The sequence below is a fragment of the Ursus americanus genome, chromosome 8 (assembly GCF_024610735.1).
Source record: "Ursus americanus isolate L20-20 chromosome 8, mUrsAme1.1.p, whole genome shotgun sequence".
NCBI lineage: Eukaryota > Metazoa > Chordata > Mammalia > Carnivora > Ursidae > Ursus > Ursus americanus.
Window position 1 is genome coordinate 54072920 of NC_142134.1, and position 27783 is coordinate 54100702.

The 27783-nt window shown below is 44.3% G+C and overlaps 1 protein-coding gene across 1 annotated transcript in view; it reads right to left on the minus strand.

The window, feature by feature from the left end:
* The window catches only part of NWD2 (NACHT and WD repeat domain containing 2), a 173834-nt gene extending 146531 nt beyond the window's left edge, over nucleotides 1-27303 (minus strand). The window contains exon 1 of the mRNA XM_045770554.2: nucleotides 27153-27303. Coding sequence (XP_045626510.1) covers nucleotides 27153-27303 — 151 coding nt within the window. The remainder of the gene's footprint in view (nucleotides 1-27152) is intronic.
* Between the last annotated feature and the right edge of the window lie 480 nt (nucleotides 27304-27783).

The following is a 27783-nucleotide window of genomic DNA, read 5'->3' on the forward strand; positions in this document are numbered from 1 at the left end:
AAAGTTCCGTGAATGGCCAAGAAGCACAGGAAAATATGCTAAATATTAGTATTCCTCAGAAGGATACAAATTAAAGCTTCAATGAGATACCACGTCACACTCACTGAAGACTGACAACACAGAATGGCATAAAGTATCTAAATTGCTCATATATGCTGATTGAAGTGTAAAATGGTACAACCATTTTTAGAAATTCACAGCCTTTGAGCCAGCAATTCCACTCCTGGGTATTTAATCAAGAAATGAAAATACATACCAAGAGAGACTCTTAAAAAACATTCCTAAAAACTCAGTTCATAAGAGGAAAAAACTGGAAACCTAAATGTTCACCAAAAGAATAACAATATATGTTTATAAAACAGAACAGTACTCAGCAATAACAAAAAATGAACTACTGTTACATACCCCAGAATGATGAATCCAAAACCTTATGCTGAGTGACAGAAGCCAGATGAAAGAGTGCCTACTGTAGGATTCCATTTGAATGAAGCTCAAAAATAAAATTAATCATTGACAATGGAAGTAAGAAGAGGGGTGCTCATGAAGGGTGGAAATTGACAGGTAAGGAGTGCATGGATAGTTTCTGGGGTGAGGGAAATGTTCTACGGCTCCATTAGGGTGTGGATACATCAGTGAATACATGGTTAAAACTCATTAAATTGTATCCTTAAGATCTACATATTTTATTGTATATAAATTTCATATAGGATTATTGGATTGTTCATAAATAAGGTTGTAGATTAAACTTCCACTTTCTACTTTAATATTCTAGTCCTCAGTCTTGCAAGGGTCAGATTCTCTTTAATTAAAAAGTATAACCAACCATTAAGAGCAGCACAAGAGGAGACAAGCATCTGGATGTCCTGGATCAAAGCAAATCGTGACTGGCATCATCATTTTCAATATGCTCCATTATTATTGTAAAAAATCTTATTTGTGATCATAATACACCTGCATGTTATTTATTCTAGCCAAAGATACAGGCTATTATATTTAATTCTTATAAAACCATCCAAGCAAACATCTACATAATATGAATAAAAATAAATCTCAGGGTGCCTGGGTGGCTCAGTCAGTTAAGCGTCTGTCTTCAGCTCAGGTCATGATCTCAGGATCCTGGGATCAAGCCCCAAGTAGGGCTCCCAGCTCAGTGGGGAGTCTGTTTCTCCTGCTCCCTCTGCCCCTCCCCACCATTTGTGCATGCTCTCTCTCTTTCTCTCTCAGATAAATAAAATCTTTAAAAAAAATCTCATAATGGCGAAGGAATTCTTCCAACACTACACTTAAAAATCACTGCTATGGGAAATCTGGAATTCACTCTAATTGATCTTAGTTGGCTAAAAACAGACTTCTGAACAATTAATGGAAATAAATCCTAATGATTTATGCTTTAGCAACATTTAAATAATAATGGATGCAGTGGTTTACAGTGTGTTTTTGGGAGAATCCTGGCCCAGACACTCACATGCCCTTATGCTTGCTGTACTGCTGGTGCAGGTGGCTCCTCATCTCCTCAACTCACCATGCATATGGCGACCCAAATAATTTTCTTAAAAATGGACTTCCTCACACCAACAGTCTGCTTTCTCCTTAAATATTACCAAATAGCTTTTTACAAGCTCTTACCAATTACAGGATACATCATTAATGCTCCTGAGTGAGCTTACTGCATAAAAGTACCATATTTCTAACTACATTTTTAATTGTCTTATCAACATTCAAGCTGCGTATTGTAATACTGCATATTCACTGGGTGCCTTGCTGGCAAGGCACTGTCCAAGGTGCTAAGAATCAATACATGAATATAATAGTGCTAGTTCTTTATTAGTTAATAATGAATTTGGGAAACAAGGCACAGACATTAGATAAAGTGAAGTAATAATGTCAAAGGTCTAGGATTAAAAATCAGTATTTAAGCAATAATTTTCCTAGGAGTTCATGGAGAATGGCTTCCTGCAAGAAGTAGACCTTAAAACTGAAACAGAAAGGCTTAATTTGGGGGAGTATGTGAGGGTAGAGTACAGGAAGAAATCAGCTAGCTGGTAGGATGATGCCAACCAAATTAGGAAAGCCTCACAAATCAGACTCTTGAGTTCAGACTTTATTCCACAGGTGGTGAGGGGTACTTTAGAGGTTTCTGAGTTGAGAAGGAGCACATAGAAATAGTTTCTCAAATACAAATCTATCTTCTATGTACAGAGGACTCCTACAGGAAGTAGGACAGGTGATGGGAGCAGGTAAGGGTAGAAGCAGATAAAGAGCAGACCTCTGAGTAATGAAGACTGGTGGCAGGCACACAGTGGTCCCATGACATTGGGGTCCAATGGCTTTCACAGTTCTTATTACATCCAGTTATTATTTTCTATTTCTTTCTCTCCTTCGGTAGACACAAAGTCCATGGAGGCAGAACCAATTTATTATTAATTGTTATAATTGTTTCAATTATTGTTAATTATGTTGTAATACTAATTAATATCAATTCCTGGCATATAGTAAAGACTCAACTCTTCATTTTAAAGAACACATTAAGGGGCGCCTGGGTGGCTCAGTCGTTAAGCATCTGCCTTCGGCTCGGGGCGTGATCCCAGCGTTATGGGATCGAGCCCCACATCAGGCTTCTCCACTGGGAGCCTGCATTTTCCTCTCCCACTCCCCCTGCCTGTGTTCCCTCTCTTGCTGGCTGTCTCTATCAAATAAATAAATAAATAAATAAATAAATAAATAAATAAATAAATAAAGAACACATTAAGACCAAGAGGTACTACTTAAGGACTCTGGTCCCAGGATCTTTATTACTCCAAATCTATAGTCTTTAACTTCTGCAGGTCTATAGAATATGGCTAGATGCATCCCTAGGTGAGGTGCTCTATTCAAAGGCATGGTTTTGTCATCTACTTTTTCTAGAGAAGAGGCATATCAAAAACATGTACAGGGCCCCTTGATGTCCACATTAGAAGTTAAGACACTCCTTTTGTCCTAATTAATGGGTTCATGAGATTTCTTAAAAGTTGTAGGCTCTGAGAGCGTTGGCACTGTCATGGGTGTCAGTGTTTCTCTCCTTTTCCTCAGCATTCTTCCCACAGCTCCTTACCTCCCTCAGTGAAATGGTAGTAGGTTCCTTACCATGAGTGACAGCTCCTACCATGCATAAATAATCGTAAACCCCCAATACGTAATTAAATGGATGACTGCTTGGATGAATCACTGCAAGTTACGGAAAAACTGCTATTCTGTGACGCTGACTTCTAATTAATGTGAACATGAAATATTTATGATTTATAGCAACAGAGTCATAGAAGGGGTCTCAGAACCAGGAGAAGACAATCTCTACCTAGAATTTAGTTTTAGGTTTCTCCATACTTCCTTTATGCTCACATGCATTCTGTAACAATTCATACTCTTTGCTATACGTCTTTCTTTTTCTACCCTAAATTCTACTCCTCTTCCAAGTCCCAGCTCAAACTATGACATTTTCTCAAGTCATTAAACTACTCGGTATACTTAATTTCTCTGAATTTTTAGCACTTATTTAAATTAACCTGGAGCTGCCTCAAGATACCTCTTCTTCTAACGTGTTATTTCAGCCAAATTTAACACATTTACTGTACATTTACTATCAGTATTGCACAGTGCTAGGTGCTAGGTGGGAGGGCTGGGGTGAAAATGAGAAAGACATATGCATTTCCTCTAAGGATTCAGTGTGTCAGTACAATGATCCAAAGTGATATGTGATCAGTGTCATGAGAGAAAAACAGAAGATAAAGGTGGCATAATTAACAGCAACATAAATTAAGATGTATATAAATAAAACGGGGTTTGAGAAGAAGTAACACTGGGGTGGACCTACAGCAAATATTTTCTTTTTCTAACACCTTTTTTGTTCTTTTTATCTCTTAAGAGTCCCTTCCCCATTTCCAATCTCCAGCTTCGCTATGTGACCATCTGTACACAGTGGTTGGTCTAAGGGTTGGACAGGTGACCAAAGTCAAGCCAACTGGAGTCCTTCCTGCAGAAGTGTTTTCAAACTCTAGCTGAGGGACAGCACCTCGTTTTCTTTCTGGGATTAAAAGTTGTAAAACTGTGAGACCAAAATAACCTGTGGCCACATCCACTTCTACCAAAGTTAGAAGAGCTGGTCTGAGAGAATTTGGTAGGCATGTGAGAGAAGCAAAAAGAAGCAGCAGACAGTCTTGATAGTGTGTAAGCTCTTGTTATCGACTGAATGCTTGTGCCCCCCAAAATCCATGTTAAAATCCTAATCCCCAAATGTGACGGTATGTGGAGGTAGGATCTTTGGGAGGCAATTAGGTCAAGAAGGTCAAGAAGGTCAAGAAGGTGGAGCCCACAGGGTGAAAGCCTGTAAGGGAGACCGTAGCCATCTCTCCCTGCCATGTGAGGACAGAACAAGAAGGCCTCCATCTGCAAGCCAAGATGAGGGCTCTCACTAGGAAAGGAATGTGCTGGCACCTTGATCTTGGACTTCTCAGCCTCCTAAACTTGTGGAAATGAATGTTTGTTGGCTTAAGCCACCCAGACCTATGACACTTTGTCACAGCAGCCCAAACTAAGACACTGATCCTACCTCTTTCTGAGGTCAGATTCACCCCTGACTTGCCTCTACACAATTCGATTACTCAAGTTAATAACGTCTCCAGTTCTTGCTTGAATCGGTTTGAGATAGGCTTCTGTCACCTGTAAACAAAATGTCTTAGCTAACTTGGGAAAATCACAAGTACTGAAGGGAGAAATTGCACACTGCATGAGAAATTGCTCTTGAAGGAAGGGTAGGATTCTGAAAGGTGACAAAGAGACAGGAGGATTCATAAAGGCAGAGAGGAGGGAAAGGGCAGGGCAGGACTGTAGCCAGAAATAATGTGCTTAGGGGTTTGGTGAGGGAATGAAGCTGAAGACAAAGACTTATTATAGTACCTTCAAATGGAGGCTGCAAGCATGGTGTTTTGGTTGCTTAAAGTTGTGGTAGGCTAAATAATGCCCCCCAACTCCCAAAGTCCATATCTTAATCCCTGGAAACTGTGAACATTACCTTACATGACAAAGGGGACTTTGTGGTTGTGAATAAACTAAAGAACTTGAGATGGGGAGATTTTTCTGGATTATCGGGGAGGGCCCAAGAATCAAAAGGGTCCTTGTAAGAGGGAGGCAGAAGGGTCTAGTGAGAGGAGGAAGTGTGAATATGAAAGCAGAGTCAGGGGTAGAGATGTGACAATGGGAGCAGAGGTCAGAAAGAGAGACAGAGGTCAAGATGCTACACCACTGGAATTGAAGCTGGGTGGGGCCATGAGCCAAGAAATACAGGCGGGCTCTAGAAAACTGGGAAAGGCAAGGAAACAGACTCTCCCCTCTCACTTCCAGAACTAATGCAAACCTTGCCAATACCTTGATGTTAGCCCAGAGAAACTGAGCTCGGATTTCTGATCTCCACAACATAAAGAAAATAAATGTGTATTGTTGTAAACCACTAAATTTGTAGTAACTTATTACAGAAGCAACAGAAAGCGAATTCAAATGTTCTATGTTTGTCAGATGCTTTCTAACTTCAGGGGTCATTATTAGTAACCGAATTGTAAGCTCCTGGATATAAATCCTATGTCACACACTTCAGTGTGTCTTTACATAGAGATTGTGCAGAGTGGGTCAATTAAATCGTGCTAGTTTGTATAATTCGTGGCAGCTCAGCCTGTTGGAATTATGGCATCTGATATCTGGATCTTGAGGATTTACATCCCCCTTTTAAAACAGAGTTATTCAATATTGTCATTACTATCATAAGGTATTCCTTCTTTTCCTTCCACATCTCTACTTTTTTGGAAGGGTAGAAAAATTTACAATCAGGTCATAGAATAGGCTGGATTCGACTTGAGATATAATTGTTTGGATGTGATTTTAATAATCTCGAAATTTGTGTTATTTTAAGTACTCAATGGCAGAGAGACCTATTTGGAGGTTCATTCTACCCTCCAGACTATGCAGTAAACACTCCTGCATATTTTGACAGTATAATTCTTACAGCAGAAAAGTAATGCCAAAAACAAATGCTATTTTTTTTAATCTTGGAGACGTCATTTTGATTGAAAATGGTATTGCATGGCTAACATATTTTAAAACATACTATATATGTCTAAACAGGATTCATCTTTAGAAATTAAATGGGAAATTAAGTATTTATAAATATACATAGGATATGACTGCATTAATGATAAAAGGTCAGATCCTGTATTTTTGCTTCTGATTTTCTTATTGAATAAAGCCTCATTTTTTCATCTTTTTTTGAACTTTTGAAAATGTCTGGTTATATGTGAAGGGTACTTGTTTTCATTTTATTTTGTAGAGCAGGGAGTTTTACAATGCCACAACCTCAACAGCTTTCAGATATAGACTGAAATATCTGTTTGACATATGGACACATCCAGATATAAATATATTCAACCTCCTTGGGCAAAAATCTCCAGAACACCGAGTTTACTGACTGTACCACAAAATGACCTATTTAGGAAAAAGGTCAGCCAGTTATAAAAAATCAAAGTGATAAACACGACCCCAGGATGAGCGAGGATGGAGAAACATCATTTTACCTAAGGGAGAGAAACTATACATATCACACATCCACCAAAAGCAAAGCAAGCTCTTCCGAAATGCTGGGAACATAGGTTTCTGAAGCTATGTCACCTTCAGTGAGCCACTCCAATTCTCCATGTCATCCTATTACATCGCTAGTGACGGATAAAAAATCATCACCGAACACATCTGAATTCAGCCAGGCACTAAATTAAGCGGGCAGTTATCTGTTAGCACTGGGAGTGGAGAGGGAGACTGAAAGGAGTCTGGGTCCAAAATCTCCATTGGTCTGGTTTGGTTAGTTCAATCTGAAATGAATGGGATGGCAATTAACTGCCTTGCTGTCCTCCTCTGGAATCTCCATCACAGCCACAATCAGATGCAGCCCTCGCCCTCTCTTTAATTCCGATCTTCTTTCAGGGATGCTCAGAAAGGGTTTGTCATCCCACTGTGTCCAGGACCTCAGTAAATGGCCAGGAATAAAGGCAATCTTTCACCACTTCCAAAGACCATCCAAAACCCTACTGCTAAAATCATTTCTTCTCCTTTTTTATTTTAAATAATTTAGGGCCCAATCCAGCCTATCCTTCTCTTGTCTTTAATAATTTCTCTTAAAATTTATAAGGACCTTGAATGTTTTGTCTTCACAGCTTGGCACACCTGTGATTTTTTTTCACCTGCTGTATTTTTCCTGGATATTCTCCTCTCTCCTCCTTTCGTCTCCCTGCTCTTCTTTCTTCCTCTTTTCTGCTTTCTTCCCACCCCCAACACTCTGTCTCTCTCTCTCACACACACTAATGCTACTTCCATTCTGAATTATCATAACAACTAACATTAGTGTGTCTATTATGCCAGGCACAGTGCTAAGTGCTTTCCATACACTATTTCATTAATCCTCACACAAACTTTTTAAGTCAAATACTATTTTTAGCCCAGTGTCAGCGATGAGGAACCAAGGCTTAGAGAAGGTGAGGAAGATGACACACTGCTCCAAAGTGGTGGAATACAGATACCAGACCTAGTGCTTTCTGATTCCAGATCCTAAAGCCACATGACTCTCTGTCATGGTTAACATGTAAAAGCTTTTGTAACCCATGCTCTCCCTCAGCCTCCCAACCAGACTGGGGAAGGGAAAATCACAGGCAGCCCCAGCCATGCGGTGTTTCCTTAATGAATGGGTGCATGAATTTTCATAAAAAAGTAATCACCAGTATGAGACTCTTGGTCACCCTGGGGACCTGCTATGAAACATGTAACTTACGTGTTCTCCTTGTGGGCTGCTACGTTTACCTGCCGCAATTACAGGTCTGATATATACAAGTTGCCCTGGGATCTTAGCAGCTGTGAAAGCTGTATCGTGCACCCCTGGTCATCCCTGATGGGGGTCACATCACCGCTGCTGCCGCTGGGCTACAAGACGCCCTAGGTGACTAGGTGACATTCACTCAGGCCTCTGATGACCGCCATCAATCTCACGGCGGGGGCTGCCCTCGCCGAGACAGACATGGTAGTGCTGGCAGTCCTGGTCTCATCAACTCTATAATGGGCTCCCGAATTGCTGCCTTGATTACTCCTCCCAAAGAATTAACAGGTTGCCTCAGAGCTTTAATTAAAATGCATGGCAGGGAGTCCACCTGGAGATACACCAAGAAGCAGCCTGTGCCACTTTCCAGCACCCAGAGAGCAAGGCTGACCCCAACGTCAACCACCTCAGAGAGGTCTTCCTATTTGCCCAGGTCACATATGAGGAGGTGGCTTTTTCTTCTCTTGTAGTTGTCTGATTCCCAAGGTTTGGGGCACCCTGCCACCTGCTGCCTCCAAGAAGCCAGTAGCTATGTCTCCCATCCCCTCGCATTTTCGTTCCTAGAAACCAGGGTAGTCAGGGGATACAGGTAAGGTTCCACATGTTTTTACCCTAATGATGAAAGAAAAGCTGCTGAGTTAAAAACAAACAAATACAGATCAATCTGCCTTGAAATTTTCTTAGAATCACTTTTTAAACTTTTTTTTAAAGATTTATCCATCTATGAGAGAGAGAGAGAAAGAGAGAACGTGTGCGTGCATGGCCGTGACAGTGGGGGTGGGGGGGGCGTGGAGGGGCAGAGAGAGGGAGGGCGCATCTTAAGCAGACTCCAAGCTGAACATGGAGCAACTCGGGGCTCAGTCTCACAACCCTGAGATCGTGACCTGCGCAGAAACCAAGAGTTGGGACGCCCAACCAATTGAGCCACCCAGGCGCCCCTAGAATTATTAAAAAATAACCTGAGTCAGTGCATAAATGTACTCCCCCAAATAAATACTAATAATCCTTATCTTTTAAGGGTAAAGTTGGCTTCTGTGCCAGGCCTAGAAATCATGCTGAGAGAACATGGTAGCTCCCCATGATCTGGCCTCCTCGAGCTCCCTGATCTTTCTTCCCACCAAGGCTGAAGCTCAGCAGAGACACATTAAGTGCAGCTCCCTGGTGCTTATAGACGGCGTCTGTTCTGGCTGACTGCCACCTGCCATACGCGGGTATACAATTTCGCGAGAACTGCCCTGTCCCCATCTCTTCCCCGCCACGCTGGTCTTGCTGCTCCTTGGACATCGAAGGCACGCCATGCCGTGGGGCCTATGCACTTACTGCTTCTTCCTTACACTTACTTCTTGGCAGAAATGCTCAGCTCCCTTCCCCACTCCACTCATGTCTCTGTCCAGATAACATCTCTTCAGACAGACCGCCTGACCACTCATTACTGGGAGACGGTACGTGCCCCAAACACTTTGTCCTTACCTTGTTCTACTTTTCCTCACAACACATACCATCCCTCCCGCAAACTTTACAAACACACGTATTTGCCTTTTGCACTGTGGTCGTAACAACCACAAGGAGCACAGGTACTGTCTATGTTAAATAAACACAGTTACTTAGTATTGGTGAATTCGATCCTCAGGGCTTAGAACCAGGGTTGTATGCAGAAAGCCCTCAATAAATATTTGTTAAATGACTGTTGTGAATTTCTGATTAAAGGTGGGGTCTGACTGTAAAGGAAGAAGGCATGCCTATTCTCGTGGCTTTAAACTTCTTTCTGATGGTAATGCTACAAAAACACTTTTTAAAACGTTTATGATAACTATGGCCCTTAAGATGTCAACCTTGACAGACAGTTGGAAATAAACATTCTGGCTTCATATAAATAAACAGAGTATAAACGTTTCCTAAGTGTGTCATCATGTCACACATCTTTCCTTCTCGTACTGAGTGGGCAACAAAGATACCGCTGGCAGATGAGTATTTTTTTTTCTTTTAATGACTGCCACCTAGTTGAGCCAGGCTTGATATCACTTCTTTCCCAGCTAAGCTGTCAGCGTCTCCCAGGTAGAGATAATGGAGCTAATAATGGTAATAATCCCAGTTAACATTTAATGAGAGCTTATTAAATGCCAAGCATGTGATAAGCATTTCACAAGCTTTATCTCATTTAAGCCTCATAAAAATCCCATGATATTTTCAATTTTAGAGATAAGCGAATCTTGGATTATGGAACCTGAATAATTTAAGGTCACGGAGTCAGACAATGGCACAGAGCAAGGTCTCAAACTCAAGTGTTTCCAACTCCAGATTCGGAACCTTTAACCTCTATTATTCACCGGTCCTCATATGTACTGTCCGCTGTACGTGCCCACACAATGGGTTCCACCACAAAATTCGGGGTAGAATGCCAATCCCTTCCATGCCGGAGTTTATATTCAACCATCCTACCCCAAAGCCCCATGAGTTTGTCAACCTAAAAGTCTCATTTGTTGGCCCGAAGAAGAGGACCTGTAAGCGCACTTCATCCGGCTCATGCTCTCCAGCTTAACACTGAACACTTGGTCAGAGTTCCTAAACCTTACTGCTGTTTCCCACTAACTTGTGCTCTTTGTTATACTTTCCACATGCCAACCAACAATGCATATTCATGCAGGAGTTTCGGAAGTGCTTCTCCAGCCATTATCATGACAAACTTCTGAGGCCAGGAGGACAGATAATATTATTGCTTTTCCTCAAGAAGATGGAACAAGACACAATCACAAAGTCAGGAAAAAGAGCTAGACCCCACACTCCCTCTCCCTGAACAGAAATGAAACAAAATGGAACTGCTGGGGAGTTTCAAAGAGGTGGAATCATGTAACATTGGAGCTGGAAGAGGTCCCGGAAGTCCTGTGTTTCATCCACTTCACTCTATAGATAAGGAAAGAGTCCGAGAGACGATGTCCAAGGTCACAGAGCTGCTGTCCAAACCAGCCCTGTCAGTCCATGGTACGTCCCCCTGACGACCTCACGGTGTCTCAAGGACACGAACGTTCTCCCGTATGCACCCACGATGCGATCAGAAAGCAAGGAGAAGGTCTCTGGGGAAAACACATCTCCCCAACTTCTAAATGGTCATTACATAAGCCTGATTGTGCATGATCGAAATGGAACACAAAATGAAATTTGCCATAAAAATAACGTTTCAGAAAGTGGCAAGGTACCTAACTGGTCCCCAAAGACACAGTGTAGCTGCACCGTAGGCCCAGCGGTACGTGGTTTCTCATTGTTCTTGTGAGGAACGCACAGGAACGGAAAGCTGCACGGCCAGGCTCTGGTTTCACGACAGACACCCGCCATCCCTGACTGCCTAGTGGGAAGGCATCCTTCTCTCCCCACTTCCCTCCTCAGTGGCTACATGCATGGAACGTGGCTTCCTGGGAACCTGGCCCTCGGGAGTTGGGGACTCTCAGGCTGAGCCTCCATGGCCAGCCCTGTGGGGATCCAGCTGGCCTCTGGGTGAGGCCCTATGGGCCTGGGGATAAAGGAGTAGGAGAGCCATACAGGCATGAGGAGTTTGGGTGCGGGGACAGAGGGTTAGCTTTACTAGGGAGGGACTGGAGACAACAGGGACAGAACCATGAAGGGTATGGGATTTGGGAACTAGAGATCCATTTCTCTTAAGGGGACTTTAAATTCAACGAGCACCTCCTGGTAATTTATTACAGTGTAACATAATCACTCAATATTGGCGTAAATGGCAGTTTACAACTTGTGCATTTGAAAGAGTTTTAAGAAAAGAATAATTCTCCATTTCTATACAGAGCTCACTGTTTGTATGCTATGACAGAATTTAACCTTCAGAATGCCCTAAAATATACAATATAGGCGTTTTCTTTTTGTAGAAAGGAAGACTGAGACTCGAGGCTCTAGGAACTGCCTCAGGTCACACAGGGGGTAAACACTGGGCAGTGAGGAATCTGGAATTTTGCTCTTGTGATTCCTGGATGCCCTGGTGTCAAATGAAACGCGTGGGCTAGAAATCTGCACTGCTGTCCCCAGGGCAGACGCAGGTGCTGGCGGAGAGGAAATCTGCATATGCATCTGGGGTCAGCAGAGTTGAAAAGGGGACCCTCCCTCCTGCTTATGTACCCACTGGAGCCGCCCCCAGAGCACAGCTCTGCTTCGATCCCATTCATGGTAACAGCACAAGTGAAATCCCTTTTGTCCTGACACAGTGGAGATAGACTCATTTCTGAGCGGAAAAAGGAAGGAAACACAGAAGATTACACAGCAAGTACTGAATCCAAAGAATGAGTTTCAAATATTTTTTAAAATCTCAGATAAAAAGAACCAAAGCATTTGGCTATCCCCTGCATTTCATTTTCTTCAGATAATCATATGAGGCACATAAAGGATGGTGGGCTCACAGTCTCCCTCCACCCAGCCGAGGCTCCCCATTCTGCCTTTCCTGTCCCCAGAGGGACCAGAGTCCCTGAATATCTACTTTCTACTTTCATCAAGGTCCAAGCTTGAGAAACAAAACTGTTTTGTTTCAAAACTCCTCGATTCCAGAGCCTTCTTCCTCATTCCATTCTAGTCTGAGATCTGCAGAGCAGAACAAATGAACAAATGAAGGATCAGCCCTTTCCAGATTCAAGCTGTCACCGCCTATCCCAGGCCTTGCACAGTTTCAGTCAAGAGACCCATCTCCTCCCGTCTCTTCACATCTCCTCTCTACTCTCCTCCACCCCAAACACTAATATCCAGTTATTATTTTCTGTTTCTTTCTTTCAGGAACACCTGTATTGTTTGCTCAGTATGACGTGGGTTTACAATGACTATTACATGCACGCGGTAAGAATCATCAACTTACAGAATAAGAGTTGGCCATTCAACCATAATAGCCACGTGGAATGAAATTGTTTTCACTCATACATGGGATTTAATACTCCCCTTTGGGAGTACTGATATCCTCCCTAAAGGGGGCTGTTCATTTTTATGAAGAGTGGTCCTTCTCACATGAATGTAGGCATTGCATGCACTCTGAAAACACTGTAGCAAACTGTGCTTCAAGGTCTATCAGATGAACGGGAGCTGGAAAAATGACAAGGTTTTACGTAGATTTAAAGCAACATTAAAGGAATTCTTATGTGTGAAAGAAATTATGGTTTTTAGTATAAGATTAGAACATACCTTACATTAAAAGGTGGAAGTGCTATCTTTTTAATCTGTCTGAATGTCATTTCATTGAAATCTGCTTGTTATCCATGATTTTAAAAGAGTGTTGGGGGCTAATTCCTAAAAGCATGGAGTTCTGCTCTATTATTTAGAGATGGAACTTATTAACTTAATACCTGATAATGTGGGCTGAATTCACAGTTATATGTTAAACCATCATTTAAAAATGGTGTTTTTATATAGTCCCTTCTAGCTAAAAGCTTAGGTGATTATGTGGATGGCATCATCTGGGAATAATGACCATTTCATGCCACGATTTACAAAAAAAGAAGTTATTCAAGTAATTCTCATTCCTTTGAAACCCTTACCCCTCTTCTCTTCTGTAGGCTTCTAGGGCTTTTAACAAATTCTGATCTAGAACTTCTGAGTCCTTGCTATCTTTCAGGCATTGTTTTAGGTGCTTGCATATTTCATTTATTTTCCATAATAACCTTGTAAGGTACTTATAATTATGTCCTTCTGTCAGAAGGGACAATGAAGCCTGAGGAGCTTAAGTATTTTACACAAATCTGTAACAAATCCTGGGGTTCAAAACCAACCCTAGTCCCCAAGTTCTTTCATCTTAGCCAGTACACACTAGAACACATCTGTTTTATTTTACTAATTTGATTTCTCTTTTGCCTGCATAACAAATCCAAATCATTGGCTCAAAACAACAACATTCACCTTCCCCTTGAATCTGCCATTTTGGCAGCTTCAGCGGGGACGGCTAGCTGGTCTCTGCCTCCGCTGGGAGAGCTCCCCACGTGGGCAGAGATCCACTTCCTAGACAGCGTATCCTCCTTGCTGGTAAGGTGGTGCTGCTGCTGGCTTCCCTCACAGGGGTTTCTCCATGGGATGCCTGGGTTCCAAAGAACAAGGGCTTCCAAAACCAGAAAGTGGAGGTGGGCAGTTTCTAAAAGCCTCGGCCCAGAGACTGGTGCTATGCCATTTCTTCCCTATTCTATTGGCCAACAACAGTTCGAGAGCTCAGATTCAAGGAGAAAAGTTACAGATGCCACTTCTCAGGGGGATGTGTGCCAAAAAACTTAGGGACCATGTGACAAAACTCCCACACCTTAAAAGATCTCAGATTCAACAGTGATTTCACGAAATTATGAAATTCCTATTTTATGAATGCTTTCATTCCTCATGACTTTGCAGATGAATGCCCCCAAACAGCAAACCCTCTGAGGTGGGAAGGTCTGGGTCTTTTCCCATTTTTCCTACATATTTTCCTCATTGTTACTGCACTTGCTTTTCCATATCGATGATTCAGGCTTCCGAATAGAGACCCTGGCTTAAAAGGGAACTTTATTTTCATGTCTTTTTAGGGTTCTCAGCAGATTTTCTCTTTTCCTTTAACATTTGATATATTTAAGTAACTTCATCGCTTTTCATCACAGTGACCTCAGTTTGATTTTTTTTTTTTTTTAAGATTTTACTAAAAAGAGAGAGAGAGAGAGAGAGAGAGAGAGAGAGAGAGAGAGAAAGCACATGTGCACACGCTGGGGCAAAGGAAGGAGCAGAGGGAGAAGGACAAGCAGACTTTGCACTAAGCCTGACACGGGGCTCTATCCCAGGACCCTGAAATCATGACCTGACTCAAAACTGAGTCTGATGATCCACTGAATTCCATTTTAATTAGAGAATTTTCTAGAACACTGTCAACTGAGATCATCTGCTTGAAGCTATACCCTTTGCTTAGCAACTAACTAGTACACAGGTTCTACCAAGATGCAAGTAGACTTTCAGTCTGTTTTACAGTTGCAACACATTTTTCCTCCTTTAAAACGTGGTGATTCTACTAGTTCTGTCATTTGGTGGAGAAAATTTCTCACCTGTTATTTCTTGGGCAATTTTTCCTATTTCACTCTGGCTTGTCCTCTTTGCTTTGGCCAAAAGAACCAAAACAAAAGCCTTCAGTTTTTGCTCACTCCCTCCCCACCCCCCCCACCCCAGTGTTCACAGTTGCAAATTCACTGAACAAGGACACACCCCATTCCTCACCCACAGCAGACATTACTAATCAATCTCCGCTCTCTTTTCCATCAAGCATGGATGTGGCTCCAGCGCATTTATGTCTGCAAAATATTTTAGTCAGCTGCTAATGATTAAGCATGAGAGTAACTCGACTTCCAGGATAGATCCTATTCCATCCCTCTGGAACACCTCATCGTCTTCAACTAGGACAGTTAAGTCTTTCTAATCTCATGAGCATTGTTTTGAATTCCTCGTTTTTATTGAATAAGGCTTCCTGCGGCCTCGCCCCTGCATCTTTTCTCTGAGATATCCAGAACCATCCTTCCTGCCACCTGCAGCGAGCTATTCTCAGCCAGGAAATGTTTCCTATTACTTTCCTATTTCCTATTTTCCCCAACCCTCTGAGACTTGGGGTCCAGATCACTCAGGCAGCAGGTATGGCCCTGGCCTTGGGTCCCAGTCCCGACAGGTGCCTGCCCCTTGTCCCAGGACCTCCGTCCCACCTTATGACTAGGGGCTGGGCTCCTGCCTTGATTTTGCCAGGTGCTTCTTGCTACCCCTTCTCCTTCCCACACACTCCTTTATCTCAGGATGGCAGTCTTGGGCCCAAACTCTCCTTTCAGCTTCCTACTTTCCACATGCCCAAACCCCTCCAGTTATTATCTGCATAAACTCCTGAGTTATTCTGACACTCGAGGAAATTAAATTTCAGCATCCATGTGCTCATGATGCTTCTTTGCTCAGACTCTTTGGGAACAAATGCTTTCTTTTCAAACACAGTCCCTTTTTCTAGGATCCAGACTTGGTCTCATCACGGACAGCTGGCCCGGGTCCCCCACCAGCCACTCCACTACAGCAGAGAGGTCTATTTCTTAGCTTTGACACAACCCAGTCTTTCCCTTTTGATGAAATTTGACTACCTCGTTCCTGACTGGGATATCAGACACCACAGTGGGATTCCAATTACTCCAAGTGGCCTGTGGTCAAACAGCCCTCCCACATCCACAGTGTGTTTCTGGTAGTTGTGTCTGTCCTGCCTTCTAGCTGGAGTTTAAAGAATGAAGATAGTATGTGTCTCTTACGTCCTCCGTCACTCTCCACAGCAGCCAGTTGGAGGAGTTGAGCTGTACACAATGGGTATCTAATAAATACTGCCGGTGACGCTTAGAATGAACTCTGACGGAAATCTATTCAGTGGCAAGAAGCTCTCTGACACTATCCATACTGGATCAGATTAAGCATTATGAAAGATCTCCTTTTAATTTTGTGGTTTCATTTCTGTTAGATTCTGTAATCACTCTTGGAATAAGACACCTGACATCTGGGCTTCGCTCTTTGTTTTGAGTGTACCCATGCCATAAGCCTAGGAAATATTTTGGATCGAAAATGAGATTTCCAGGAAGCATTTCATTAGAAGTGGGTATTATTCCCTCTGAATTGCATCCAAAGCTGTAGTCTCTATCCTTTTATTAACTTCCTGCCACAGATCCTTTTTCTAATTCTACATTAGCCTACTTACTTTAATTTGCAGAATGAATCCTGTTTGATTTCAATAAAAAATAGGATGAAAGATGAAGCTCTGAAGAAGCAATACAAAGGTGTCTGTCTTTAAGGAGGTAGCACCGGACATTCTTCTAGATCGACCGCTCATAACTCGGCCCGTATGGACACTGTTGAACCACATACACGTTTTACATTGATTTGAATCACACGACCAGTAAGGGCAAAACTTACAAGAATGTTTCAGGTCGAAAAGAACTTTGAGCCCACTTTATCAAGCCCAATTACCCTGTAGATGAGTTCCGGTTACACTGCAGAAATTGTATCACTTGCCATTTTAAAAGGTGCTTGTGAGTGTGTACTTTATTTTTCCCAGTTGTCTATTGCTGCATATCAAACTACCCACTATCAAAACATAGTGGTTTAAAACGACTTGCTATTTCTAGAGAGACGAAGTGACTTTTCCCAAGGCATGCGAAGCACTTACCTTATTCAGATATCTGATCCTGAGAGTTGATACAGTTCTTGCTATTACATACAAAGTGTGTCGCCCCTTCTAGCTTACGGTCTTCTCTTGTGTTAGATATTGGCTGTGATAGAATTTGGGTTGTGTCAAGCTAAATATCCAATTTAAATGATCCTCGGTAATTAAAGGATCTCACTGTGTAAAAATGTTTAAACTGAAATAGGTAATTATTCAGGTTAAGGGAGCAGTCCTTCTTCCTCGAACTGGAGGTTTCTCCTGGAGCACGAGCCTCCTGAACTCCTTTTACCTCCTTCCTACCCTTTAGTCAAATAAAGGGGTGGCTTATTTGACTGATAATGTGGGGAAAATAAACCAGGCAAGCTCAGCCCACCTGCTTATTCCCTCCCCTAGGAAATGACCTGTCCACATAGAGTGTGGTTCATACTCTCTTCTCCAGGCTCAATGTTTTATGGGGCAGACCCCCTGGAGGCCCATCACTGCTGGAGTGTGGGCAGAAGAATGTCTAATTCTGGTGTTCAGTATTAGGAAGCATGAGAGCATTCTCCATTATTATCTTTTCCAGTAAAAATGGTGGTATTTTTACCTATTTGCAGAGTCTGGTTTTTCTCAGATTAGAATTTGGAAAGTTCTAGAAGAGTACTACATATGGAGTCACTGCCGATCCTCAAAACTCACTGCAATCATCACAACTGTTACCACTGTTGGGCACTTGCTACAGGCCAGCACTAGTTGACTCACTTTTCATGCATTTTCTCATTTAACCTAATTATGGCAAAGACAGGCCAAAGAAACTACACAATATAATTGGGGTTTTGGTAGCTTTCAAAGTTGGCTACCATTCATTCCTACCCCGTCCCTCCCCCCATATGCATCTGCCTCTCCTTATATGAAGAGATAGGGTCTATTTTCCCTCCCTCTGAATCTAGGCTAGCTTATGACTTGCACAGACAGAACACAGTGAAAATGACATTCTGGGACTTCCAGGGCCTTAAGAGGCCTGCTAGCTGCCATTTCCTTTCTCTAGGGTTGCTAATCCCCTAACAGGAATCCTGGCCTAGACTCCTGAACAATGAGGAAAGGTAGAGAGCAGGCCCTCACGAAGGAGCCGTGAGGAGCCAAACGTAGGCGTGAAGCCTTCTTGGACCTTCCAGCCCAGTTCTGCCCAGGTCTCGCTGAATGCAGTCAAGTGAGTGACTCTGGCTAAAGGCTCAGTGGAACAGAGCTACCTGTCTTCTGCAGGCCAAGCCCTGCCTGGGTTGCCAGGCAGGCATAGAACTGTGAGAAATGATGAGTCATTGTTTTAAGTCACTAAGTTTTGGGGTGGGCTGCTACAAAGCAACAGACAATGGAAGCAAACAAAATACAAACTTGCCACACACCCTTTAAAGCAGCCGATGGTGTCACTGCAACCGTGTGACAAGAATTTTAAAAAAGAGTTGTAGATGATTTACTAAACCAAAAAGTCACAATCTATTTGTAGAGTGTACTATACATTCCAAGCCCCGCTTTCTTTTAAAGGTCATTCTAAATGAGCCACCTTTAAGGGACAAGTGACAGTATCACCTCAAGACATCAGCTCCACTCTCTCGTTCAAAGGGATAAAAGTTCTTCATTGAATAATAAGGATAAGCTCTTTCCATTCCCTGCAGAGATCTCATCATCGCTTTGCCTCCTATTTGACGACCACGTAGGATAGTGTTTACACCCTGGCTCTATTTGTTCCCCTGGGAAGCCCTCCCAACCCGCATTCTGAGCTGCAGGCTGGCTGACTCCTCCTCAGTGCCTCTTTAATGCCCTGCTCCTATCTTCAGCACGTGCTCATGGCATAGATTATTTATGTAAACTGCACGAGAACAGAGACGTGCCTGTTTCGTTGCTGCCCTACGCTAAGCACCAGAACAGCCCTCCCTGTGGAGGACGTGCTTCGTGACTATTTCCTGCTTGAACCAGCCCACGTGCCTGCGTCCCCCTGGACTAGATACGGTTTCTGGTTTCTCGCTGCTGAGTATCCATTAGCACTTCCTTTCATTCTCTCCCTGTGGCCTAAGGGCGGGAAGTCTGGAAGTTCCCTGACTTACTTGCTGCAAGGGTGCAATTCTGGGTCTGCCAGGGGTGTACCTGCACAAGGTGTGGACAGGGGACGGGGGACGTTCTGCTGTCATGAGTTGTGGTGGCTGCCACGTGGTTTCAGCAGATGGGCCTGTTTGCAGAAACTGGGCAGCTACACAGTGCGCAGCTGGGATAACGGGCGGTGGCTTCTACAGTCTCCTGCCCTCTAGGTGACAGCTTTGGCAAGGTGACCTAAATGCCCAGTGGCAATCCTTTTACTCACTGGATCCTTCAATGATTTTTGGGACTGCTGAGTTCCCTGAAGTATCTGGAGTGGTTTTTATCTTACTATGGAGTTCTAACCCATACGCGTCTACAGGCTCCATTCCTCGAGGGCAGGAAATGCCTTTTGAGCTTCCTGTACCCACACCCGCACCACGTCTGGATCACAGGAGAAACTGATAATAAAGATAATAAGGGTAATAACTGCAAACGCTGATTTCATGTTTGCTCTGTGCCCAGCACTGTTCTAAGTGCTTTGCGTTAGCTTATTTATTCAATAACCCTGTAAGGCAGGCACTGCTGCTGTCCCCTTCTACAGGTTAGAAAACTGAGAACAAAGTAATTAAGCAACTTGCTGAAGAATCACAGCATTAAATGTGGATTGAGGCAGCAAACCCAGGCAGGCTAGCTCTCCAATCTGTACTTGTATCTAAGATTCTCACCTGCCTGAATAACATATATTCAAGGACTTGAAGATACAACCACTAGAATTTTAGAACATGTTTTAAATGTTCTATGTGCATTTATTGTAAAATAGCAGTTCAATATGTTCTCCTGTAAGACTCCTAATTCTTAAAGATGTTTCTGGGGCATCAAACAGCTGTGTGTAGATACACACACACACATATAGGTATGATTTTGCTGTGTTAACTATTTTTTCCGATTACTCACAAAAACAGTGAAAACACAGGGAGCCTTCAAAATAATTAGCACTGTAGGGAAGATAAGAAGAACTAGGGTAAGGAATATTCATAGCTTTCATGTGAATTTCTTGATACCCAGCTTTCTGCCTCTTGCCTAGGAGCAGAAGCTGAAGTAAAAGTAAAATAAACACTGGTTGCAGCAATGTAGGGAAAATTCTTCTCTCTTTACTGTGGCTTGTGCCAAAATGGAGAACAAGCTTTCCTACTAAGACCCCAAAGATATGGCGAACAGAGTCCGGGAAGATACAAAGACATGCAGAATACAAAGTCTAAGTGGAAATGGACAAGCCATCTGATCGTTAATACTGTGGACAAATATGTGCAATTCTCAAAGATGACAGGTGCATAACTGAGCGGGCGGGAAATGTACAAAAGGAGGTGTTGGGGAGTATCTTTTCCTCCAATGTTTCCCAACACACAGAGCGAGATCCACTAGCACGGTAGTCCTGGACAGGGCCATTACTCACTCCTCAGGGGAGAAGTGTCTTAATCGGATGGATGGATGCATTTGGAAGGAAAATCTGAACACAAATAGCCCAGCCGCTTCATTCTCTCTTGTAAGTGAACCTGTCATTCTTCTCTGTTCCTCCATGTCTTAAATTGTAAAAGGGTCAAGTCTGTTCACCAGGTGGGGGAAGGGGCGGGTTTATGCCCTGTCCGTTGCTGACAGTGTCTGGGGAGGGAGCAAGTTTATGCAATCCTGAGGTTCAGGATTGGAAAACCCTACTTGTCTAAAGTTAAAAGCCATATCCCCTCCCGCAAAGGTCCACAGTCCTTACCCGCACTTCCAAAATCCCCAAAGTGTTGAAAACAAAATTTTTTCCCCAATTCATCTGGCAGCAACCTTAAGTGACCTGAGTGAGCAGTGGCAAACCTGACCTTAGCACACAGGGAACCACTCAGCGTTCTGATTCCTCCACTCAGAGCTCTGTGCGGCGTGTAGTAGCCAGTAGCGGCATGTGCCTATTTAAATTTAAATTAGTTACTCTACTAAAAATTCAGATTCTTAGTCATACCAGCCACATTTCAAAAGCTCAAGAGCCGTATTTAGCTAGTGCTACCATATAGGACAATGCAGATAAAACCTGTCCAGCCCTGCAGAAAGTAGAACACGGATGTAGAGTGAAGTCGTCTCCTCAGATTCATAGTTGATGATGGGGTATTACCCCAGACCCTACATAATCAACAGCATATGCACCATTTTCTTCTAAAACCTAAAAAAAATCTGGAATTCCAAAATCCTATCTGGCCCAAAAGATGATAAAGGATTCTGGGCCTGCATCAGTTTTTAGCAGTAATAAGGGCAATATTTTGGCTTTCTTTCTACTTTAGACTTTACCTGTCATGGACTTGATGGTTCTGTTCCCCCAAATTTATATGTTGAAGCCCCAACCCCAAAAGTGCTGGTGTTGTGGGGTGAGTCCTTTGGGGGGTAATTAGGTATGGATGAGGTCAAGAGGGTGGGGCCCCCATGATGGGATTACTGTCCTTACAAAAGGAGGAAGGACGCAACAATTCTCTCTCCACCACATGAGGACATGACCTTCCTCCCCGTGACATGGAGGAAGAGGTTGGAGAGAAAGCTGTAAACCAAGGTACACCAAGGACCGCCAGGAGCCACCCGAAGCTGGGAAGAGACAAGGAAGGTTGCTTTCCGAGAGGCTTCAGTGGGAGCATGACCCTGCTGACGCCTGGCTTTGGGACTTCTAGCCCCCAGAATCACAGGACTGTAAGTTTCTGTTCTTTAAAACTCAGTTTGTGGTAAATGTTACGGCGACTCTAGGAAACGAAGACAGATTTTGGTACCCACACGGGGTGCTGCTGTAACAAATACCAACACACGTGGAAACGGCTTTAGAACCGGGTAACGGGTAGTCTGGAGGTGCGTGCTAGAAAATGCCAAGATCGCCGCGAAGAGATGGTTATTGGCAATTCTGGGGAGGGCTCAGAAAGGAAAGTGGAGAGCTGTGGAGAAAGCTTCCATCTTAGAGAACAGAGAAGTTGTGAACAGAATATGGCCATGGTGGTATCACCTAAGACAAGTGAGGAACGTGTAACTGCACAACAGACCAAAGGGGAGGGTTGTAAAGTGGGAAACGATGCAGCTGAACCGTGCCCTAGGGTTTTGTGGCAGGCAGCCCTTGTAAGCCATGAAACTGGATGAAGGGGTAGCTTGCTTCCTCCTGAGTGCTTAAATTGTAGGTGGGGATGGGGGGTGAGGGGAGGGATTGAGAAAGGAATTAAGCAAAAAGGAACCAAAACTTAAAGATCTGGAAAACTCTCCAGTTTATCCCTATTCCAAAAAAGATGGCAAAGCTTGTGTTGAAAAGAACACCAAGGGTGGAGTTGAACGAGCATTTGATAAGGAAATTAGTATGGGTGTAAACCATGGACCACCCCAGTAGAAACAAGGTTAGCTGGAACCGAGGAAGACAAAAACAGGCTCAAAGGAAGGAAGGCTGATAGACTTCTCAGATCCTTCAGGACTAGATCATACGGCGGCCGTTCAGCTGTGCACATGTGTGATTCTTTAAGACAAAGGAAAAATGACCCCAGAGGAGATTCAGAGATCATTAGGGCTGCCTCCTTGGTTTAAAGGTGGGGGAAGGCATCACCTAGGCTTCAGCAGGGCAGATGGCATGGCGTGGGTCCGAAGTCTTGGGGACAGGGCCTCCTGGAGTCTTGGTGGGCAACTCCTTCCCCACAGAGTTCCAGAAGTGGAACTCCACCCCTGGGTGGTGTGGAAGGCAGAGCTTCGAAAACCCAAGAGAATTATTCCAAGAGCCTTAAGACCTAATGGTATTTGCCTTGCTAGGTTTTGAACTTACTTGGGACCCTTCATCTTTTTTTTTTTTTTTTTTAAGATTTTAGGTATTTGATAGTGCAAGAGAGCATAAGCAGGGGGAGTGGCAGAGGGAGAAGCAGAGTCCCTGATGAGCAAGGAGCCAGATGCCAGGCTCCATCCCAGGACCCCGGAATCATGGCCTGAGTTGAAGAAAGACCCTTAACCAAGTGAGCCACCCAGGCGCCCCAACTTACTTGGGATCCTTCATCTCTCTTTGGAGTGAGAATGCCCATCCTTTGCCTGTCCCACCATTCCGTTTTGGAAGCACATAACTTTTCTGGTTTCTCAGGCTCATAGCAGGAAAGGAATTCTGCCTTAGGATAATTCGTATCTGTTGTTTCACCCATATCTAATTTAGATTGTATTTAGATGGGACTTTGGGCTGTGGGCTTTAGAGTTGATGCTGGAACAGGTCAAGAATTTTGGAGTTGTTGGGATGGAATGAACATAATTTGCATGCAACAAGGACATGAATTTGGTGGGGGTGGGCAGGGGCAAAATGTGATGGACTTAATGTTTCTGTCCCTCCGCCATTCATAAATGGAAGCCCTAACCGCTAATGTGATGGTATTTAAAGGTGGGACCTTTGGGAGGTAATTAGGTTTAGATGAGGTTTAGAGGAGGTCTTTAGGGTGGGGCCTCCATTATGGGATTAGCATCCTTTTTAAAGAGAAAAGAAGACCAGAGCTTGTATTCTCTGCCACGTGAGGACACTGTGAGAAGACGGTCCTCTGAAAACTAGAAAGAGGTCCCTTACCAGGAACCAAACCTGCCAGCACCTTGATCTTGGACTTTCCAGCCCCCAGAACTGTGAAAAAGAAATCTGTTGCTGAAGCCCCTTGAAACTAGAAAGAGGTCCCTTACCAGGAACCAAACCTGCCAGCACCTTGATCTTGGACTTTCCAGCCCCCAGAACTGTGAAAAAGAAATCTGTTGCTGAAGCCCCTTGGTCTGTGCTACTTTATTGCAGCAGCCCAGGCTGAGACTTGCTTTGTTTTAAACTGGTTAAGAATTGAGGTGAAGAGATGACTTATTAGGCCCCTGTGAATTTCAACCCACGGAGAGAACTGTGCTGGCTCCTCTCCTCTGCATGCTCATAAACAATTCAGGCTAATCACGGTGGAAGATTTTATATGTGTTTTAGAGTCCTTGTTCCAAGGAGGTATAAGTACCATTCTGGCAGAGAGACAGTGACTAAGCGACTACAAGCCTTCCAAGGATTAATACAGATGATATAGATGGAATTTCTACGTTGTGTGAAAGGTGGGACTAGATGAAGTCCAAGGCTTATCCATGTCACAGAATCTGGCACAAAGCTATTCCCTCCTCCACACGGGTTCTTCTCCAGGGTCTGTAATGTGGTGGGGACCGGTCAGATGCAGACATACTTATAATAGGAACAAGTGCATTAGAGTCCAGAACATTCTGAAATTTCCTTGAATGCCCTTTATGCCACCTTTTGGTATAGGGGAAGTGGGTTCCCTTCCTGCTACTCAGCTCTGGCTGTCAGGATTCAAGAATAAGGAGAGCACGCATCCGCTACATCTAGCTGTCTTGTCCACGTGGGATAAGATACCTGCCAGAAATCTGGCATGAACCTAGGCTGGGCCAAAGAGTATCAAGAGAGGTTTTGAGTCCCCTGAAGGCTCCACCTTGTTTCATTCTGCTATAGGAGTGCAGGCAAGTAGCTTAACCTGGCATAGCCTTAGTTTCCTTACCTGCAAAACAGAGAAGAGTCCCTGGCCCAGCACCCTCACAGGACTTGACAGTGGAAATCAAAATCAAAATACTGAATGAGCTAACATACGCGACAGTAATTTTTCCATTCAAAAGACATGTGTTACCTTTATTCCAGATGGGTAAAGTCCACAGGAGCCTTTGAAAGCAAGACCTATTAACTCAATAATCTAACGGAGACCCTTGCTGGGTTCTTAAACATATTGCTATGAGTCCAACGCAAAGCAGCTTTTATTTAGAGCATCAGTTGATTTCCTCTTGTAAAGAAAAGCATGAGAGAATGTTCTTTGTCTTAATTGGATAGTGGAAAGACTCTTGAGTATTGGCCAAGAATCTAATATTGGATTGAACCAAAACACAACCATTTGCTTCCTGAACTTCGTCCATAAAAATTTCGTGGTAAAGTGCTGCCTCTGACAGAGCATTTACCGAGATTGCAAGGTTTCATGCACAAGTCCAAAAAAATACCCATCTCCGTCTTTTCTATTCAATATACTCTCGGCTCTCCAATTTGGATAAAATTTGAGATGCTGCCCTCTGTTACAACTTCTCAGGTAGAAGTCACATTTCTGGTCCTTTCCAGATCAATGTGCAAGCTCTCCAGCTCAAACAGTGACTAGGAGACATGAGCAAGATCACGGCTCCCTCCTCCTGTTTGCTTTCCGAAGATTACAATATGGTAAAACTTTTAAGAAACTAGAAAATTTGAAGAATCATATGTAAGAAAATCACATTCCTTAAGAAACATGACATTAATACTAATTCAGTATTAAGCTGACTTAACAAACCCATAATCACTGGTTTTTATTTAAAGGAAATAAAGAATTATAGGAAAAGCTAACTACTGATCAATATTAGCAAAATTTTCACAGGACTTTAGAAGCAACATGCTTAAAGAAAAAGTCATTTAGCTGGTTCTACATCAGCAGACTTAAACGCTTCTCATTAGGTTTTCTTTTAAGCTTAGGAGAATTGAAAATTTTAAGACTAACCGTTTTCTAACACAATTCTCTCAACACTTAAAAAAAAATGTTTCAGCAACATTAAAACAAAGCAAAACAAATCTGAACACTTAAGTTGCAGATTTCCCTAACCTTTAAATTGAGTGTGTATCTCCATGGTTTTCTTCATTCAGATTTAAGTTAAAATCCTGGAAGGCATATCTGAGATTTTAAAAGGATTTTAAAACAGTGCACAGTAGTTTCCTAAATGCCTCCTTAAAGTATTACATTCTGTGGAAGTGAACTGTAAACCTCATAGGAGAGTCATGCCCCCATCTCAAAAGTATGCATTGCTTCTATTACTAATTACCTGTGAGTTAGCTATTTCTTTCCCCAATCCCCTTGTCATAACATAAACTTTACCTGAAATTTCTGCTTTTTCTTTTTTTACAACTATTTTAGAAAGTTAGTTTTGTTAGTCCTCTCTAAATGCTTTTTCATAAGCAACCAGTCTTGGGTTTTCAAACGACTCCATCCAATGATTGTTAACTTTCTTGTCAGACTCCAGGCTTGTTAGAGCGCATAAAAAGTCTCCTACAAACTTATCTTATGGCGGAACATACACTTTTTCTAGAGAAGGGCAATTCCTGCAGTTTTATCCAGCTTAAGTCGAATGCATTCTACTTTCCCTTACTAGTAACGAAAGTTAACATTTAGGTCCTAGAACTCAAAGGCAGCGTTGAGCAAAAAGAGAGAGAAAAGACCCACCCAGCGCCCAGCTGCCGTGATTTGTGAATGCAATTAATCAACAAGTTTGCGTTTTGCACCTACCAGGTGCCCAGACTTGAGCAGGAACACAACTGAGTAGGCCAGGTTCTGGACCGAGAAATCAAGCCCAGGGTCCAAATGTGGAGATGAGCTCATCCAGAGCGCTCCGCCAAAAAGCCAGCGCCGGACAGAGCGAGCTCCCTTCCCTCCCGGGGCTTCCCCGCGTGTTTCCTCTCAACCGCCGCGGCCTTCGGTTTACCAAGGATTCCTCTGCCCTCCCAAGCAAAAGGCACCATCGCATCCGCAAGCGGCGAGTCTCAGGGAACCCCAGGCTCATTTCGCCTGGGCGGGAACAAGTAGCAAAGGAGGGAGCCCTCTTTCAGGAGCCTGCACCGGAGCCGGGAGTGAGGGGTAACTACTATTTGCGTTTGCGGTAACCCGGGAGAAGAAACCCTCTAAAAGAAAGGGTGGCGGTAGTGGCAGGATGGAGCTTCCAGAAGCGTCTGCTACTGCCTCGGACGTTTCTTAGCTAGACCTGAAGGAGTGACCTGGGCGCGGGGGGCGCGAGCCTGGGTGTCCTAGGGGAAGTCAGCGGGCAGAGGGGCTGCGCAAGGGGAGAATACAAGTGATTCAAATGAAATTCCCACGCGCTCAGGGCAGCCACGGCTTCCGCTGGAGGAAGGGAGAGCCGGGCACGCACGGCGCACAGGGCTGTGCTGCGGCCACTCTCAGGCTCCCGGCGCACGGACGGACAGGACTGACGGACAAATCCGAGCGAGGGACTTACCTTCAGGGTTGGCGCTGATGAAGACCCGGACGCTTCGGCCGGCGGGCACGAGGTGAGAAGGCAGGGCGGTGAGGTTCCCAGAGAAAGCCGCCCGCCGGAGCGCGGAGTCCCGGGGACAGGGCAGCCTGGTGCCCGCACCTGCCGGCCACATCGCCCTCTGGGAGGAATAGCCGCCGCCGCCTTCTGGTCCTCGGTTCCTGCCCGCGGCTCCGCGGAACAGCTGGGTTGATCCCCGCAGGCGGCGCTGCTCAGAGCCGCCCCGATCCCGAGGCGCCGCCGGCGAGCTCCGTGGCAAACACTACCGGCCGGCGGGGAGCGGCCATACGGACCCTCGGGCCGCTGCCGCCGCCGCCTCCTGGCCCTCTGGGCGTCCGCCTTCGCCCGCTGCCGGGGCTCAGCACAGCAGTCGGCGGGAGGTCAGCGCGGCGGCGGCTACGCGCGCCGCGCCCCTTTGCGCCGGGAAGCGCCCGCGCCGGCCGCCCAGCCCGCAGCCATCTCCCCGCCCGCGCCTGCCGCGGGGAGAGGGGTCGCCGAGGCGGTGGGGACCGAGCGGAAGACAGCCGACCAAACTTTATCTGCCAAAGGCGTCCGGACTTTATGGGAACTCCTCCCACGGGGCGCAGGACTCACC